General features: G+C 41.0%; 1 protein-coding gene across 4 annotated transcripts in view; it reads left to right on the top strand.

Annotated features, from left to right (window-relative positions):
* The window catches only part of ptpn4a (protein tyrosine phosphatase non-receptor type 4a), a 307923-nt gene extending 301959 nt beyond the window's left edge, over positions 1–5964 (top strand). For all 4 annotated transcript variants that reach the window (XM_080199483.1, XM_080199485.1, XM_080199482.1 and 1 more), the window contains one exon: positions 805–5964. In XM_080199483.1, the coding sequence (XP_080055609.1) occupies positions 805–891 (87 nt within the window). In that variant the 3' untranslated portion in view covers positions 892–5964. The remainder of the gene's footprint in view (positions 1–804) is intronic.
* The last annotated feature ends 13700 nt before the right edge of the window (positions 5965–19664 follow it).

The following is a 19664-nucleotide window of genomic DNA, read 5'->3' as shown; positions in this document are numbered from 1 at the left end:
ATATCTTTATTGTGGATAAAATGTCCAAAGGCCCTTCACAGATGTGGAAGATAAACCAGCACGAAGGCAGGAAAGGAGATAATAAAGAGATGAATTTTGAGGAGGATCTTTGAGGGAGGAAGAGACAAAGGATAAGGTGGGAGTGGCTTACAAAGGAAGTTTCAGAATATCAGGTTACAAAAGCGGAAGGCAAAGTCACCAATGGTGGGGGTGTGAACAAGACTCTAGTATCAGAGGAACAGCATTTGAGAGGAGGGTTTTGAGGTTGGAGGGGTTTGTAAAATCAACTAAGTAGAATTCCGTGGTTGCAAACAACCTGGTTCAGCTTGGGACTGGTCAAGGAGGAGGCTGAAATTAGTGGAAAAATTACTGAGTTTGTTGCAGAGGCTGAAGAATATGGTTTTGCTCTCCCCAGTTGTAACTCCAAGAAGTTACGATAAGTACAAGGTTGAATGTCACTCAGGCAGCTAGACAACGCAGAGTGGGAGGATCACAAAAGATGATGGAGAGTTAGCGCTGGATGTCATCAGGATGTATATGGAAGCTGATGTCATTTCTACAGATGATACCAGGGACCAGCAGATAGACATGGAAGAGAATAGGCCAGGATAAATTGTGAAGGAATTTTGGAACTAATGTTTGGAAAGATTCTGTTGTGCAGGCTATTGAATTATAACAATGATTTAATAGAACGGTGAAATACAAACTTTTTGTCATAGACTTCTCTGAAATAAATTGCATTTTGTTCAGTGTGTATATATTGAAAACATGCAACTGAACCTTTGCTTCCTTTCCTTCCTGCAGAGTCAGTACAAGTTTGTTTGCGAAGCTATTATGAGGGTGTACGAAGAAGGCATTGTGAAACCATTGCAGTCAACACTGTACAATTAGCCTAAGTATAAGGCATTTGCTTATTGTTGAAACTGATTTGCTGGGAACGTTTACAGTGTCATAACGTGCTTGCACAACATGCTGCCATGATGTGAGTTTGAGGATTGAAAAATCGGCAAACTGAAGCATGGACTATGAGAACCTAAGCACTGTTGCACTTTATGTTCAAAACATAATAATAGTTTCTGCTTGTGTGATCATACAATTGCGATGGTCACAGTCGCCCTCATTTCTGAAATGCCGCATCCTCCGCTCTGGTTTTGTTCAGGGAAATCGTCAGCTTTTGGATTCCTCTGTAGTGCCAAAAGGGAGAACTACCTACATGATGTTTCCCTCACCTGCCTATGAATTTGTCCTCTTCCTTGCTGGTTTAACTGAGGGAGTTTATCAAAAGGACCACCTTTAACGGTATACATTTTCCGTTCATGAGATTGACTTAACCATCTTTACTTGACCCTTTGTGAAGAAATCCATGAATTTGAAAGTGTGTGTCGCTGTGGAATTATTATTTGTCTTTATTAACAAGTGTTTTCATGCTGCCTTTGACTAACATACAGATAAAACTCATCTCTAGATTGTGTCCTTTAATGTCGAATATAATTAAAATTAAGGTTCAGTGAGCACTTATTAGTCAAATTGACCCAAATTGTCTCACTTTCAGATTTTGATGTGCAGCTGTTTAACTTATGATGAAACTACAGCAGTCACTCAGTACATATTCTCCTCTGTTCCCTGATCAAAGAACTTACCCCTTTTCTGCACTTATGTGCCAATGTTCCTCAATTAGCAAGAAATTTTTTTATAAGTGTATAAATAAAATAATTTGCAGGGAAAAGAAATGGTAATTTTTCTCAGTAAATTCCAACCAACAATAACATTTACAGTGATTTCTGGGCTTGACTCACAAAGCATTAGAGCCCAAAGTGTAAATAACTATTAGGAAATTTAGCCTTAACCACCCATTTCGTAGCAGGATATTAAAATCTGGGTGCTGTTTACTGGTTAGCTACATTATACATTGGCTAGGACAATCTACTCCAAAGACTTGAGTTCATATCCAGCCCAGGTGATGAAATTTTATGTGACCGTTTGTCTTTATGGGCCTCCAAAAAAATGTTAAGCTCTCCTTCTCCACAGGTTTGATCCTGCAGTGAACCGTGCCATGGGGAAAGGTGTGTACCTGCAGTATTTTTTTTAAATCCAATTGGTTTCCTAAGCACTTGTTGATGGGTGCACACCTCCTCTATCAGTGCCCCATATAAGCTTGCCTTACCGTATACCGTTTTAATTTTACTTCAGTTATCAGCACCAGTCTTGTACCCAAAGAACTGCACAGGAGAAGTGCTGTAGTGTAATTTTTATAGTAAGACACTAAATCAAAGTACTGGGAGGCACAAAGCACAAATAAGAAGCTTGTTAACTAAACAATAGCCAACTTATGAAATGCTGATGGATGTTGCTGTTTTGCTGGTCAATATTCTGGCAATTTCGGAGCTTTTGACTCCATTGATTAGTGTCAATACAGACAGTCTCGTTGCACGCATCTTTACCATGCCTCTTTTTTGAAGAGGAGCGCTTTAGGTATTGGAGTAAAAATAAATTGATATTGTCAGGCACGGGGAATAGTAAAATATGCTGCCTATGAATGATTAAAATTTGGAGAAATGTAGAAATATATATGTTAATAAAGGTAGAATGTGAAAAATCTGCACAAAATAATAGTTTTATGATACTGGAACCCTGTTTTTATAATTGATGTGTTTCTGCACAGAATTAGAAAGACATTAAATAGAAACTATTAATAGTTTAGATTAATTCAATGCGTCACTACTTTTCTCACAGTTAAATCTTGCACACATTTTAGTTTTTAAAAAAAACCTTTATGGCATAAAGTAAAGAAGTAAGACACTTAAATGTTTTTTTTTGATGAAAAATAAATATATATTTTTGACTCTGCAGGATCCAGAGGAGATTGAGACCTCTAAAAGCATACACTCAGTGAACAGTATGAATCCTATTGCAAACAAACTTTTGCCAGAGAATAAAAATGGATGAGTGACTGTTTAATTTATCCCTGTCTAAATATCTGCACATCTGTACTCGTGTGTATTAACGTGTTGTACTCTGTGCAGCTGTAAATAATGCTGTCAAGTTGAATGCCATTCATGCCATCAGCGCAATGCAATTCCATTCACCTGGTCAGGATTGGCGAAGCAAGTAAGCAATTGAGATGGTGAGAACAAAAGGTTAAGCTACGCACAACCAATAATTGATAATAACGAACCTCATTTACTTCCCTTTTTTTGGTCTCCTTGGTTGTGCATAACCGCAGTGTTATTTTTACTAGATTTACCTTGAGGAAGGAGGCATGTGAATTGATCCATTTTATTCTGTCATGCTGTATGATGAACATGAATGTATCTATCAACCATGCAAAATTGCAAGCGGTAGAGTAATGACTGTTGGATTTTAAGGATAAATATTTTTCATACCATTTGTATAAAAAAAAATTTAAAAGTTTGTAACATTTCCATTAAAAAAAAATGCAGGTTAAAATGTGTTTAAATTGTAAATAAGAGCAATACTATTGAGACTGTCAGTTCAGTGCCAATTCATGCTGTACAGGTTGATTTCTCTATTGCTTACTGACTGTAATTATGCAGGTTTAGTATTTGGATTGTTTTCCATATTGTTTAGAAATTTGGAAGTAATTTGCAAATTTCCATTTCTGAAATCATCACGGGCACTTTATATTACAATATACTACTGACTGAATTATCAAGTGATTTCATACATAGACGCTAAGCCTAATAGTCTTTGCTTTGTGTATGGAGCTTATAAGAATGCACACTGGTTGATTTTATCTTTGGATTGGGCTGTTAGATCTAAGAAAAAAGTATCTGGCTAAGCTACTATATACACTTTAATCGTTGATATTAAACAGTGAAAGTCTATCATTTGAGGTTGTACCCAATGTCCAAGTTCTAGGGTTAGAACAATATTAGAACATTTCAGTGTGATTTGAAAGCTTTGTCTCATTTCAGCATGATTTTAGGGCAGTTATGCAAATCAGCCAGTATTCATCGCCAATCTTTGTGCTCAAAATCCCCATCTGGTTTCTGCCCTTTACTCTAAATACTATTACATGCAGCTATAGATCAGTCCAGTTGATTGAGCACAAGGTTATGCATATTTTTCAGGTGTTTTTTTTTAATTACAGTATATTGAACTAAGCTAATGATTAGTTCATGTTGATGTTTTTAGTAGCAGAACTTCAAAGAGTATTGCATCTTAGCAAATCAGAGTTTATAAAGATAGGATTCCTTAATTCGCCCATGCCTGGGCTACTGTGAGTAAAGTAAGAAAATAGGGGAGGGGGGGAAGGTCTCGAGTGCAGAGTTTAAAATGAATAAGTCTTTTGCTACTGTGGGCAATTTATTTACTGAAGTGGCCGATTTTGAGTTTGATTAATATGAGAATGATTTATTTGAAACTTGCTCTTAGAACTTCTAGTTAAAAGGTTTTAAATTAAAACAGACTAATGATGTTGCCCTGTGTTAAATACATACCTAAGAAATGGTTTAAGTAAATGATTGAAGATAGCTTTTCTCATTGTGACAGATCACAGAAAATACTTTGTCATTCCTCCTGCTGTAATTTGTTATCTGACAATTTCCACAAAATGCTCAAATACTTAAAGGGGAAAGAATATTTTCTGGGTCTATTTGCATCTCATAAATGCATAATTAATTTATTTGGTTTTTATCATGCTTAATATTTGACCTTCAAAATGTTATAATTAGAAAATCAAGGACAACCAATTGCGATAAAACTGCAGATTATTGATGATGTAATAAATATTGTATGTTTTTTTTCCTAAATGAAAAGTGAAACCTTGTGCCTGATCCTGCAATCTGAACTGTACACGTTTTATAACCTCTTCAGTAAAATCTTCTAATTACAATTTTATGACATACTTAATTTGAATTTTTTGCTGCTTTCTAACTGCCTGTAAGTACTGTTGGTACTGAAATGCATAATTAAAGAACAGGAAATGCTGGAAATACTCAGGTCAGGCAGCATCTACAGAGTGAGAAACAAAGGCCAGAATTTCCCGATGTAGTACGCCCCATCACGACTGCCACCGAGAATGGAGAATTTCACGCACAGCCAGATCTTCATTCAACAACGGGACCGGAGAATTGCAGCCAAGGTTTCAGATTAGTGACCTATTGTCAGAAATGACACAAAAGTAATGGACTCTAAAACATAGTTCTTTTTCTCTCTCCAAAGAATCTCACCTGCTATGAGTTTTCCAGCATTTCCTGTTTTTATTTCAGACTTCCGGCACCCGTGGTATTTGCTTTTTTAAATTAAGGAATGCGTGTTTTCCTTTTCATTGGCTTTATTTTTGGTCTTCACTTGAATTTTATCAACACTGGAAAAAATGTGAAAAGGAGTTGAGCTTTTGCAGTTCCATACTGTATGCTTTAAGAAGGCCTTATTCATTTCAGTTTTCAGAAGTAGCTAATGGCACCTTTGTTGCTGATGCCCAGCAAATGATACAAGCTCATAGAATATCAGCAGTTTAAAGGATTGACTGAATCAGTACTAATGTCTTTTAAGTGATCAGCCACATGGAGTGGGGTGGGAGAAGGAGGAAATTTCAAATTTTTGTTTATGACTCACTCCCTTCTAAATTTTTTTGTGGATATTATTTAACTTCACATGACCACAATTGTCTCATTTGGGTACGAACTTAATAGTTTATTTGTGACTCTTAATTGCTCTGTTACGAAAATAAAGAAAATGTGCTTAGTAATTTAAAGTGTAGCACCTGTGAGTTTATTTTTGGAGGGGCAGCTGTAACTATATGTACTTAAATTTAATAATTTTGTAATTATTTTTTCTCTATTAAATTTCAGTTTTAGCTGATACTTGGATTCTTTTGATTCAAGAAATATTCTTCTGTACATTTTAATGAGGTTTGATTTAATCCTGTACATAGTGACCCAGTTGCAGCATGTACAGTTAATCTTATGCTTTGTTTATAACAGTAAAAACTTGGTTTTAACAGCAATCTGTAGTTCTGTTGCTATTTATTTCAGTTGACTAATACATGTGTCGGTTTTCTTATTCCTCCATAATAAATAATCCGAAGAAGGGAAGGTGATGAGGGCTAGACTTGAGCAGCTATGTGGAATTTGAAGGGTTTTAGTTTGTTTTAATATGAATTAAAATATTGAACAATACTATGACATGACCAGGATTATACATTTTGGTGAGGCTTCGCTATAAGAAGGATGTGGAAACATTGGAGAGAGTACAGAGGAGATTTACCAGAATGCTGCCTGGTTTGGAGGGTAAGTTTATGAGGAAAGGTTGAGGGAGCTGGGGCTTTTTTCTTTAGAGCAGAGGACATTGAGAGGCGACTTAATAGAGGTTTATAAGATGATAGAACATAGAACATAGAACATTACAGCGCAGAACAGGCCCTTCGGCCCACGATGTTGCGCCGACCAGTTACAAAAACAATGACCCACTAGCCTATACCAATCCCTTTTCGTCCATAAACCTATCCAGAGATCTCTTAAACGCCCCCAAACTAGACGCATCTACAACTGCAGCAGGCAGGGCATTCCAATCCCTCACCACCCGCTGGGTAAAGAACCTACCCCTGACATCCGTCCTGTAGCTACCCCCCCTTAATTTAAAGTCATGCCCCCTCGTGCTAGCTTTCTCCATCCGAGGAAAAAGGCTATCACTATCCACCCTATCTAAACCCCTAATCATCTTATATGTTTCAATAAGATCCCCTCTTAGCCGCCTTCTTCCCAACGAAAACAACCCTAGATCCCTCAGTCTCTCCTCATAGGACCTCCCCACCATACCAGGCAACATCCTAGTAAACCTCCTCTGCACCCTCTCCAACGCCTCCACATCCTTCTTGTAATGCGGGGACCAGAACTGCACACAGTACTCCAAGTGCGGCCGCACTAGAGTAGTGTACAGTTGCAACATTACACTGCGACTCCTAAATTCAATCCCCCTACCAATAAACGCCAAGACACCGTACGCCTTCTTGACAACCTTATCTACTTGATTCCCAACTTTCAGGGATCTATGTACACACACACCTAGATCCCTCTGTTCATCCACACTATTCAAAGTCCTCCCGTTAGCCCTATACTCGACACATCTGTTGCTCCTACCAAAGTGAATTACCTCACACTTCTCCGCATTAAATTCCATCCGCCACCTCTCGGCCCAGCTCTGCAACCTATCTAAGTCTCCCTGCAGACTATGACACCCTTCCTCACAATCTACCACACCTCCAACTTTGGTGTCATCAGCAAATTTACTAATCCACCCAACTATACCCTCATCCAGATCATTAATAAAAATTACAAACAACAGTGGCCCCAAAACAGATCCCTGAGGCACACCACTCGTAACTGCACTCCATGATGAATATTTACCATCCACCACCACCCTCTGTCTCCTATCTGATAGCCAATTCCTGATCCAACTTCCTAGATTACCCACAATCCCATACATCTGCATTTTCTGCAGAAGCCTACCATGGTGAACCTTATCGAACGCCTTACTAAAATCCATGTATACCACGTCAACTGCCTTACCCCCATCCACCTCTTTGGTCACCTTCTCAAAAAACTCAATAAGGTTAGTAAGGCACGACCTACCTGCTACAAAACCAGGGGGGATAAATGAGACTATTTCCTTGGATGGATGTAGCTAGTACTAGGGGGCATAACTATAAGGTTCATGGTGGGAGATATGGGAGGGATGTCTGAGGTAGATTCTTCACTGAGTGTGGTTGGGGTGTGAAATACACTGACTGCTGTGATAGTGGAGTCAGACACTTTAGGAACTTTCAAGCGGTTATTGGATAGGCACATGGAGCACACCAGAATAATAGGGAGTCAGATAGTTTGATCATAGCTCAGCACAACATTGAGGGCTGCAGGTCCTGTACTGTGCTGTATTGTTCTATGTTTCTATTGATTAGCTTCCTTTTCTTATCAGGACCCAGGCCCTGAAGGGCCTTGTAATTGTTTAAGAAAGAATCATGGTATCTAGGCAGCTTTTAGAGAAAATAACTCATCTCTGTTCATTACTTTTGTATGGTCATCTTCAAACATTGAAAAGTTATAAATCATAGAACATAGAAAAACTACAGCATAAACGGGCCCTTCAGACCACAAGTTGCACTGATCATATCCCTCCCTACTAGGCCTACCTATAACCCTCAATCCTATTAAGTCCCATGTACTCATCTAGAAGTCTCTTAAAAGACCGTATCGAATTTGCCTCCACCACCACCGACAGCAGCCAATTCCACTCACCCACCACCCTCCAAGTGAAATCATCTTTTTCTAGAAAAGAAAGAAATTTGAAACATAAGTAGAGGTACTTGTGAGAATTTCGAAGAATATATACGATGTATTGTGGCACCAATTAAGCCCTTAAGCTTTAAAACAGCTTAAGAGTTCTATAAAGTACAAGTTAAAAGAACAGACCATGGAAATGAAATCTACCCTCAGGATTCAGCTACAAATATTGGATATTGTCTAGAAATTCTTTCTGGTTCTATATCATTGGCACAAATAGACTTAAGAACGTAAGTAGTTAAGTCAATTTGTGCCATGACAATGGCAACCATGACAATCCAGGGTACTTCTATTTCCCATGCCTAATGAGTAGTGAGGTGATATTTTGTCCTCGGATTTGTACTGGATGTATTTCATATCCATGCACCGACATGGACATCACAGTAACAACTGGGCTGGTGATGCCTGTGCCAACTGCTCAGTTCAGTCCTGACCCAATCTTTTCCCTTATTATTCCACAAATATGTGGCCACTTGCTTTTTGAAAGCTCCTGTAAATCTGCTTCCACCAGCCTTTCAGATACTGCATTCCAGATCATGACAGCCCTTCATGGGATGAAAATATCCTGATTTTCCCCACTTGTTTCGTTCCCCAAGATTTTACAGTTATGTCCTCTAGTGATTGATCTATGAGCCACTGTTTTTCTATTTGATCTTTGAAAACCTCTCTCCATTTTGAATACATTTTTTAAAAAATCTCTCAAATCTTCCCTGTCCTTTGGAGAAGCTAGAATTGTTCTCTCTCTTCATTTAACTGTAGTCCCTCATCCCTGGTATTCTAGCACCCTCAAGGCTTTGACATCTTTCCTAAGTTATGGTACCTGGAGTTATACTCAGTACTCCTGTACTAGTAATTAAGGGGTTTATCATGACTTTCTGGATTTCAGTATTCTGTGCCAACGTTACAAAGCTATGTAACTGACACACTTTTTTCAGTGCCTTATCAACTTGTCATTGCCATTTTCAAAGATTTGCAAACATGTACCCTTGCATGCCTCTGTTCTTGTACCCCCTCAAAAGGGTACCGTTCAGATTGGGTCATTTTGTACTCCCTTGTAAAGTTATTGGTGTATAGTGCAAATTGCAGTTTTGAATCAACATATTATAAATTGAATTATTAAATTGTTTGTGATGGTCATTTCTCATAAATCTCAGTTAAAAGAATATTAAATTTGAAAGGCTTTGTAGCCCCAAATGACAGGAAGTGAAAGCTAAAAGAGGAAAGGAGGGTTGTTATTAATGTCAAGAGCAAGATTCGTTAGGGAGATTATGGAAAGTACAGGAGCAAATTGAAAAAATGTTACTTCGAGGGCAGTGGTAATGAGAAACAAATTGGCTAAAAATATTTTAGGATTCCATTTAAATACCTGAATTGTAAATGATTAACGGGAGGTGGGAGGGGGGTTTGAGCTATTAAGGTCCAAAGGAAACACCTTGACTTTTTGGAGTGTATCTCATGTTGTTCAATGGTAACAACTGCAGAGTCACAGGTCACAATCTTTCAGTCCCCATTGGATATAGGAGTCATCCCAGCAGACTGGATGGTTGCTCATATAAAAGGGAAGAAGAAACCACAGGTAATCAATAATGGGGAAATTATTGGAAACTCAAGGACAACAGAAGCTTTCATTTGGAAAGCCATGAGTTAAACAAGGGAGAGCCAACAAGAATTTGTTACAGGCAAATCATGGATTTCAGCAAAGCTTTTGACCAGTTCCCACATGGGACACTTGTAAAGAAGGGATTATAGTGTAATTTGATGAGGTGAGTTCAAAATTGGCTTTGGCGTAGGCAACTGAAGGTGATGACGGAAGACTGTTTTAGTGACTGGAAGCCAGTGTCCAGTGGTGTACCACAGTGATCTGGACCGGGTCCCTTATCTGCTATTTATATAAAAATATAAATGACTGTGGAGGGTAGGATGACACACAGATTGGTTGAATGGTTAAGTGAAGTTGTGTCTTGAGTTACAGGAAGATGTAGACAGGATGATCAAATGGGCAGTTAAGTGGCAAATGGAATTTAATCCTGAAATTACTGGAAGGAGTAATTTGATAAGGATGAACAGCATGACACTAGGAAGTTCTGAGGATTAAAGGGTCTTGGCGTGCTTGTCCATAGATCCCTGAAGCTGAAAGGTGTGTTAGTGGGCTGATGAAAAAGGCATATGGGACAATTGCCTTTATCAATCAAGGCAAAGGTTACAAGAGGAGGTAGGTCATGTTGGAGATGTATAGAACTGTGGTGAGCCACAGCTAGAGATTTTATTCATTCTTGGGACATGGGCATCGCTGGCTGGCCAGCATGTATTGCCCATTCCTCGTTGCCCTTGAGAAGGTGGTGGTGAGCAGCTGCCTTGAATCGCTGCAGTCCACGATCTGTGGATTGACCCACAGTGCTATTAAGGAGGAAATTCCAGAATTTTGACACGACTGTGAAGGAATGGCAATTATTTCCAAGTCAAGATGATGAAAGGCTTGGAGGGGAACTTGCAGGTGGTGGTGTTTCTATGTATCTGCTGCCCTTGTCCTTCTAGACGGAAGTGATTGTGGGTTTGGAAGGTGCTATTCCAAGGATCTTTGGTGAATTGCTACAGTGCATCTTGTAGATAGTACACATTATTGCTACTGAGTGTCGGTGGTGGAGGGATTGAATGTTTGTAGATGTGATGCCAATCAAGCGGGATGCTTTGTCCTGGATAGTGTCAAGCTCCTTGAGTGTTGTTGGACCTGCACACATCCAGGCAAATGGGGAGTATTCCATCACACTCCTGACTTGCGCCTTAAAGGTGGTGGATAGGACTTTGGTGAGTCAGGAGGTGAGTTACTGGCTGCAGTATTCCTAGCCTCATAACTGTGTTTATGTGGTGAGTCCAGTTGAGTTTCTGGTCAATGGTAACCCCAAGGATATTGACAGTGGAGAATTCAGTGATGGTAACACCATTGAATGTCAAGGGGTGGTGGTTAGTGTGTCTCTTATTGTTGAAGATCATGGCTTAACATTTGTGTAGTGCGAATGTTACTTGCACTTGTCAGTCCAAGCCTGCATATTATCCCGATCTTGATGCATTTGAACATGAACTGCTTCAATATCTGAGGAATAACGAATGGTGCTGAACATTGTGCAACCATCAGCAAACATCCACACTTCTGATCTGATAGACAGAAGGTCATTGATGAAGTAGCTGAAGATGGTTGGGCCTAGGACACTACCCTGAAGGACTCCTGAAGAGATGCCCTGGAGCTGAGATGACTGACTCTTCGCAACCATCTTCCTATGTACTAGGTATGATTCCAACCAACAGAGTGTCCCCTGATAGCCATTGATTTCAGTTTTTATAGGGCTCCTTGATGCCACGCTGGATTGAATTGCATGAGCAGGTGCTGCTTGATAGCCCTGTTGATGACCCCTTCTATCACTTTACTGATTGAGAGTAGACTGGGCGGTAATTGATGGGGTTGGATTTGTCCTGCTTTCTGTGTACAGGATATAACTGGACAATTTTTCACATTATCGGGTGGATGCCAGTGTTGTAACTGTACTGGAAGAGCTTGGCTATGGAAGCGACAGGTTCTGGAGCACAAGCCTTCAATACTTTTGCCAGGATGTTATCGGGGCCATTGCTTTTGCAGTATCCAGTGCCTCCAACTGTTTCTAGGCCATTTCAGAGGGCAGTTGAGAATCAACCACATTGTTGTGGTTCTGGAGTTACATGTAGGCTAGACCAGGTGAGGATGTAAGATTTCCCTCCCTAAAGGACATTAATGAACTGGTCACCACATTATACAAAGGATGTGATTATACTAGGAGAGGGTGCACCAGGATGTCGCCTAGGATGGTATACTCAAGTTATGAAGAGAGATTGGATAGCTTAGGTTTTTTTCTTTGGAGCAGAGAAGGCAAAGGGTTGACCTGATCAAAGTGTTAAAGATTATGAGGGGCTTAGACAGGGTGGATAGGAAACGGCTGTTCCCCTTAGTTAAAGGCTCAGCCACAAAGGGACACGTTTGAGGTGTGGGGCAGGAGGTTTGTGGGGGAGATGTGTGGAAAAACCTTTACCCAGAGGATGGTGGCGATCTGGAATGTACAGGGAGGGTGGTGAAGGTGGGTTGCCTCAAATTCTTTAAAAAGTACCTGGGCGAGCACTTGGCATGCCACAACATTCAGGGCTATGGGCCAAGTGCTGATAGATGGGATTAGATTGGTAGGTCAGGTGCGTCTGACATGTTGGTGCAGACTCGATGGGCTGAAGAACCTCTTGTGCACTGTTTGATTCTGTGATTACTGACCAACTTGATTGAATTCTTTGTGGTATCAGGATAGGTTGTGCAAGCTCGTACTTAGTTGTTGTACAGATGGAATTTTGGAAGCCGTCAACAAAATGCCACACGCGAAGCTTATTAAGGAGATGAAAGACCTTAAGGGAAAAGTGATAGTATGGATATAAAATTGGTTCAGTGACAGGAAACAAAGTGTGATGTAGCGGTGATTTGCAGTGATATTCCCCAAGTGCTTTTTTTTAGTCCTTTTGCCCTGCAATTTTGTTTTAAGGAGCTGAGCCTCGGGTAGAGAAAGAAGCATTATATTGTAAGGTTTAAGTTTAATTATTAGTGTCACAAGTTGGCTTACATTAACACTACAACTAAATTACTGTGAAAATTCCTGTTTCAGTTTACTGAGGGAGAATTCTGCATGGCAATGCGCCTCACCAGCATGTCTTTCAGACTTTTCGGAGGAAACTGGAGCGTCCAAAGGAAACCCACGCAGACAAGGGGAGAACCTGCAGACTCCACACAGACAGCAACCCAAGCTAGGAATTGAACCCGAGTTTCTGGCACTGTGAGGCAGCAGTGCTAACCACTGTGCCACCCTCTTGTAGTCGTTAGTGATGAGGATAGTTCTCAGATTCAGGGTAGTGAAATGGGCAGAAATATGGCAGATGGAATTGAGTGTAAGGAAGTGTGAAATGTTGGAAAGATGAATGTAGAAAGACAGTAGACTAAACGGATGTGATTTTGATGGGTGTAAATAAGAGAAACTTTGATGTCCATATACACTAATTTTTAAAAGTGATGGGGCAGATGGATAAGATGACTAAAAGGCATATGGGTCACTTGGGTTTATAAATGGAGGAATAGGACATCAAAGAAGAGAATGTGCTAGGCAATACTCAGCTAGAGTAGTGCAGACAATTCTTGGCAGTAGATTTCAGGAGGGATTTAAATAGATGCAGAGGATGTTACTAGGAACGAGAGACTTCAGTTATGAGGAGAACTTGGAAAACGTAGGATTTTCCTCCTTGTAACAGGTGGTTAAAAGATGACCACATAGAAGTTTACAAGATGACTATTTTGATGGAGATAAAAGAAATCCTGTCAAGTAAGTCAATAATTGTAGATTAGATGCAAAGTCATTTGCAAAAAATCTAGAGGGTGTGATGAGAAATATTTTCACTGGAGTTGTTGGCTTTATCCAAAAAGGTGGTGGAAGCTAATTCCATCAATAACTTTAAAAGCCAGGTGCTTGGGAGCAAGGAGTGGGTGCAAATGGAAAGTGGGATTGTGAGATAAACACAGCTGCTCTTTCTAAAAGCCAGCAAAGCACAACGGAGTGAATGGTTTCTTTCTGTGCTGTATGATTCTATGAAACTAAAATTACACACAATCCAGAATGTAAATTCATGCTCACGTCTGTACTGTGTAATCCTGGCCTATTGTCCCCCAGGCAAAACTCCCACATGTGCCGGAAGAATTATTCTCCTAGTCTTTGCCAAGCCCAGGTTCAATTCCTAGCTTGGGTCACTGTCTGGCGGAGTCTGCACATTCTCTGTGTGTCTGTGGGCTCCGATTTCCTCCAAAGATGTGCTGGTTAGGTGCATTAGCCGTGCTAAATTCCCCCTCAGTGTACCTGGACAGGCGAGTTTGGCTACTAAGGGATTTTCACAGTAACTTCATTTCAGTGTTAATGTAAGCCTACTTCAAGAAACCTATTTCAACCATTTGCAATACACCCAGATTTTTATTGAATTTTAGGACTGGCCAGATGAGCCAGTGTGTTCACTTTTGGTACCTCCTGTCTTTTAGTTTATATTAAGGAAGTTTTTACAAGACGCCACACTCAAAAGATTTGAAAAGCTGTTCCAACCATCAAATAGCTTTAGCGTCCTATTGCTTCTTAATAAGCCAAGAACAGCCACTCAGCATCTTCATGCAAGTGGATTGTGACTAAGCTGCAGTTGAATTTAAAGCCTTTGCCTCAGTTTGTGGCACAGTTCAGTAATACACTGTTTGAGATAACCCTGCATCGCAGGGTTTCACATCACAGAATGTCATTTGGCAGCAGTCCAGTGTTTCACTTGCTTGAGAGAAAACACCATATGGTGTTTTTTATATATTGGAGCTGTACAAAACAGATCAAGCTATTGCAAGCACCATCGCAATGGGAGTAATATGTATGACAAATGTGCTAATCTGATGGTCCCCACTGTAAGTAGTGTGTAAACGAGGAATAGTCTGTTTATAGGACTAACTAGTAACGCACTCCTAGAGAATGTATTTAGAGAACACCCAATATTTGTTTTCAGGCTCTTTTCTATTAAGTCAACTTATGACAAAGCAGATCCTTCCAGCGCTATCTCAACCCTGGATCAGCGTAGTAGCACATCTGTGAGTTCAAGTACACCCTGATGGGGGTGGTCACGGAGGCAAATGGTTGCATCAATTTGTATGACCAGGCCACTTTCCTGTTGATGGCACGGCTTAATCAACTGACCTTGTGAAGGCCTATTGACAAAATTTCCAGTTGACCTCCAGAACCCTCGAGGTATCGGGGAAGTAGCTGCCTGGAGGTGTTCACAACGATGGCTCGACAGCTGAGGCCACTGTTTAATTTAAAAATTTAAAAACAGTGTAGAGAGCATGTCTCCTTTATGGGTCTCCATCTCTCATACTTGGAAAGGCCAACTTCTGCTTCCTCCCTGAGCTGGAGTGACTTTGGACCTTCAGCCTCAAGAGCCTGCTTATCATTCTTAATTAGCTGACAATCTCATCCTCTGGCTATTAATTGGCCACTAAAATGTCTGTGTCCACTGGAGTGTGTCATTGACCCCTTTTAATCACCTTTTGCTTTGATATTTTAAGTTCCATTTGTTTCTGTTTCAGACAGTCCCCCTTCAAGAGGCTGCCCTTTTCTTGCTTTGTCTGTCAGTTCACTTAGTATAATTGGTTTAACTCAAAAGCGTGGCCTACAAAAGGTGGGCAGAGCATGTGATGACTTCCCGTTGCTGGTAAAATAATGGCAGGGCAGGTGGGAATAGGTGGCGAGTCTACTGGGTTTTTATCGCAAGATTCATTACCTTCTTATTCTAGATGATATCTTGCTGGAGACAATGGCCTTTTGTTGAAAACACATTTGTTTACATGTCACTTGCAAAGATCAAGTAAGACCAAGACCAGGGCAGCACAGTGATTAGCACTGCTACCTCACAGTGCCAGGGACTTGGGTCACTGCCTGTGTGGAGTTTGTACATTCTCCCCATGTCTGTATGGGTTTCCTCTGGGTACTCTGCTTTCTTCCCAAAGTCTAAAGATGTGTGGGTCAGGTTGATTGGCCATGCCAATCACACAGTTTACTGAGTGGCATTTGCTGCTAAATAAACCTGTTGGACTTTAACCTGATGTTGTGAGACTTCTTACTGTGTTTACCCCAGTCCAATGCCAGCATCTCCAAACCACGCAAAAAGCAGGACAAATCCAACCTGGCCAATTACCACCCAATCAGTCTACTCTCGATCATCAGTAAAGTGATGTGCAAACTTCACTTACACTATCTGTATCTTTAAGACTTGATTAGCTGTAAAGACTTGCATTTCAATCATTATTCTGTAAACTGAGTTTGTCCCTTTATATTCCCTGTTTGTGAAAAGGTCTCCCACTCACCTGACAAAAGAGCAGCAAGCGCTCCGAAAGCTAGTGGCGTTTGCTACCAAATAAACCTGTTGGACTTTAACTGGTGTTGTAAGACTTCTTACTGTGTTTACTCCAGTCCAACGCCAGCACCTCCACGTCATGACTCACTACATAAACACAGTTGCTACAAGAACAGGTCAGAGGCTAGGAATACTGTGGCGAGTAACTCCTCTGTTAACTCCGCAGAGCCTATCCACCATTTACAAGACACAAGTCAGGAGTGTGATGGAATACTTCCCACTTGCCTGGATAGGTGCAGATCTAACAACACTCGAGAAGCTTGACACTATCCAGGATAAAGCAGCCCGCTTGATCGTCACACATACAAATATTCAACCCCTCCACCGCTAATACTCAGTACACACTGCTGCTACTATCTACAAGATGCACTGCAGCAATTCACCAAAGATCCTTTGACAGCATCTTTCAAACCTATGACTCATCTAGAAGGACAAGGGCAGCAGATAAACGGGAGCACCACCACCTGCGAGTTCCCCCTCCAAGCTACTCACCATCCTGACTTGGAAATATATCACTGTTCCTTCACAGTTGCTGGATCAAAATCCTGGAAGTTCCTCTCTACTGGCATTGTGGGTCAGCCCACAGAACATGGACTGCAGCAATTTAGAAAGGCAGCTCACCACCACCTTCTCGAGGGCAACTAGGGTTGGACAATAAATGCTGGCCAGCCAACGAAGCCCATGTCTCAGGAATGAATAAAAAAATTAATTGACCCTCGGATCAGGGGACTGGCAGGGTAAATGCATGGTGTTTTCGGAACAGAGCCTGGGTGGCTTTGCAGATCTGATGGGCTGAATTTCCTCCTCCTGCCCTGTAGGGATTCAATGCAGCTGGCACTACTCTCCCAAGATTCCACTCTATTTATTTATTAATTAGTGTCACACGTACATTACATTAACATTGCAATGAAGTTACTGTGAACATTCCCTAGTTGCCACACTCTGGGACCTGTTCAGGTACACCAAGGGAGAATTTAACATGGCCAATGCAGCTAACCAGCACATCTCTTGGACTGTGGGAAAAAAAAACTGGAGCACCCAGAGGGTAATCCACACAGACAAGGGGAGAACATGCAGTCTCCACATAAATAGTGTCCCAAGCCGGGAATCAAACCCGGCTCCCTGAGCTGCGAGGCAGCAGTGGTAACCGCTGTGCTGCCCTAAGTGACATCACTGTGCCTGCTGTAGAATAAAGGGTTAACCCTAATGATAGCTACTGAGGATGTGTCAATCACTGAGAGAAGATGACTACGAAGCATTTTGGAGAGTAGCTCCAGCTGTGTCTTGGTCTTACTTGACCTTTGTAAATAGTATGTGCCTTTTCAACAAAAGGCCATTGTCTCCAGCAAGATCTCTTCTAGAGTAAGAAGCTAATGAATCCAGAGATAGAAGCAAAAAAGCAGGTGGTGGTCGCAGTGATTACACCTACAGAGAAACAGCAGAAAATGGCAGGAAAATCTTCGAAAGCGCCAAGCAAAAGTGGAGCTCAGGAGGTCTCAGCACAGATCCCTGTGGCACACCACTCATTACATCTCACCAACCTGATAAAGACCCAGTTATGCCTACTCTCTGGCTTCCTATTAGCCAGCCAATCTTCTATCCATGCCAATAATGACTCGAATCCATTTTTTAGCTACAGTTGTTTGTGCACAATAAGGGTTACGCACGTGTGAGAACCCAATACCCTGAACACTTATCACATGAGGTATCTGGATGGTCTACTGCATCCTGCTGGAAATGATTATGCAGTCCTCTTTCCAATTGGTGGCGCTATTCTCACTGATTACATTGAGATGCACACACAGCAGAAATTTGGAAAGATTCAAAGTGCACAATTTAAATTGCACTGTTGTTTCGCAGCGTCAGGATAAATACACAAAACCATCATACACCACAGCCGTCTCAACATGTTTTTACACGGCAATCAGTAAATACTGAGATTGTGGAGTTATCCTTTCTCTGAGTATTCAAGTTTCTGTAACCGAGTTCAGTTTCAGATGTTGGCAGTCTACAGACTCACTGATGACCTCTGCTCTGTGCCTCATGATTCTGCCAATCGCAAACACAGGGGTCCAGAGTGGAGGTCAAAGGTCGGTGGCATGATAACACAAACCAAATGCTGGGAAAAGTGACCTCAGCGGAAAATGTTTCGCAATGAATGGATTTATACTGCTCTGCATAACTGAACCTCCCTACTTTTGATTTCAACTCCCCTCCAATCCAATCAATGGAGTACTAAAAACAAACTGACCACAGTTTGAGAGTGAAAATAATTCACATTTTCCCTTCTCTACGTTGCCAGAGTAAAGTGCACGAAGAAGTGGGCGAGCTCAGAGGATACGCTTTTAATACCGTGAGCTAGTCATGCTTGCTTGTTTTGTTAAAGTTGTCTGTACTGATCATAGCTTGGGCAGGCTACTGAAACACTCCCATAATCTTAGCCAGAATTTATGGGGTTTCGCTTGTTAGTTAGCTACCTGTGAATAAGTACTCTCTACTGTGCCATAGAGGTGGAGAAAGTTACCTCTACACTGAGTTTCCTGACCCCCAATTTTATCCCCCTTTAATTTCTGAAAGAAAAACATAAACACAGACTCAATGGGCCAAATGGTCTCCTCCTGTGCCACACTTACACTAGTTGCTCAATGACTTGCATTTATTTAGCATTTTTCATGACGGCCAAATGTCTCAAAAGCACTTCACATCGAATGAAGTACTTCTTGAAGTGCAGTTCACTGCTGTAGTATAAGAAACATGGTAGACAACTTCTGCACAAGATCCCACAAACAGCCAAGAGATAAATGACTTGATAATCCATTTTTCTACTGTCGATTTTAGTATAAGTATTGGCCGGGGCACCAGAGATAACAGCTTGTCTTTGCAATAGCACCATGGTGTCTTTTACAGGTCAGGTGAGCATCAAATAGCCCTCAGTTTAACGTCTCGTCTGAAAGACAGTACCTGTCACCATGCAGCATTCCCGCAGCACTGCACTGGAGTGTCAGCCTGGATTTTTGGGTTCAAGTCCTGGAAGTGGGACTTGAACCAAGAGGTGCAACTGAGGATACTACAATAAGTTTTTGCACCCCTGGGGCTAAAAACAGCTACAGTACTTGCTCCTGATCATTGTCTAGTAGCCACAAGTGCATGTGTGTGTTTGCCAGTCAAGGATCAGTTGGTGGTTTGACTGCAGACAGCCTGCTTGCACTTAGTCTCTGAACTCACAAGGGAAGAATAGCTGATTGGGCAAGAAAATAAAAGCTATGGAGTTGGTTGGGGGGTGTATGTATATGTCTTTGCTAATATCACCTTGTCAGTGAGTAATAGTTATTCCTTAATTTAAAAAATTAACTAAAAAACAATATTTATTCTTAG

Source organism: Carcharhinus amblyrhynchos, chromosome 11, assembly GCF_965287045.1.
Source record: "Carcharhinus amblyrhynchos chromosome 11, sCarAmb.v2.hapA, whole genome shotgun sequence".
In the NCBI taxonomy this organism is placed as follows: domain Eukaryota; kingdom Metazoa; phylum Chordata; class Chondrichthyes; order Carcharhiniformes; family Carcharhinidae; genus Carcharhinus; species Carcharhinus amblyrhynchos.
Note: the sequence above shows the minus strand (reverse complement) of the source record. Positions and strands in the feature narration are given on the sequence as shown.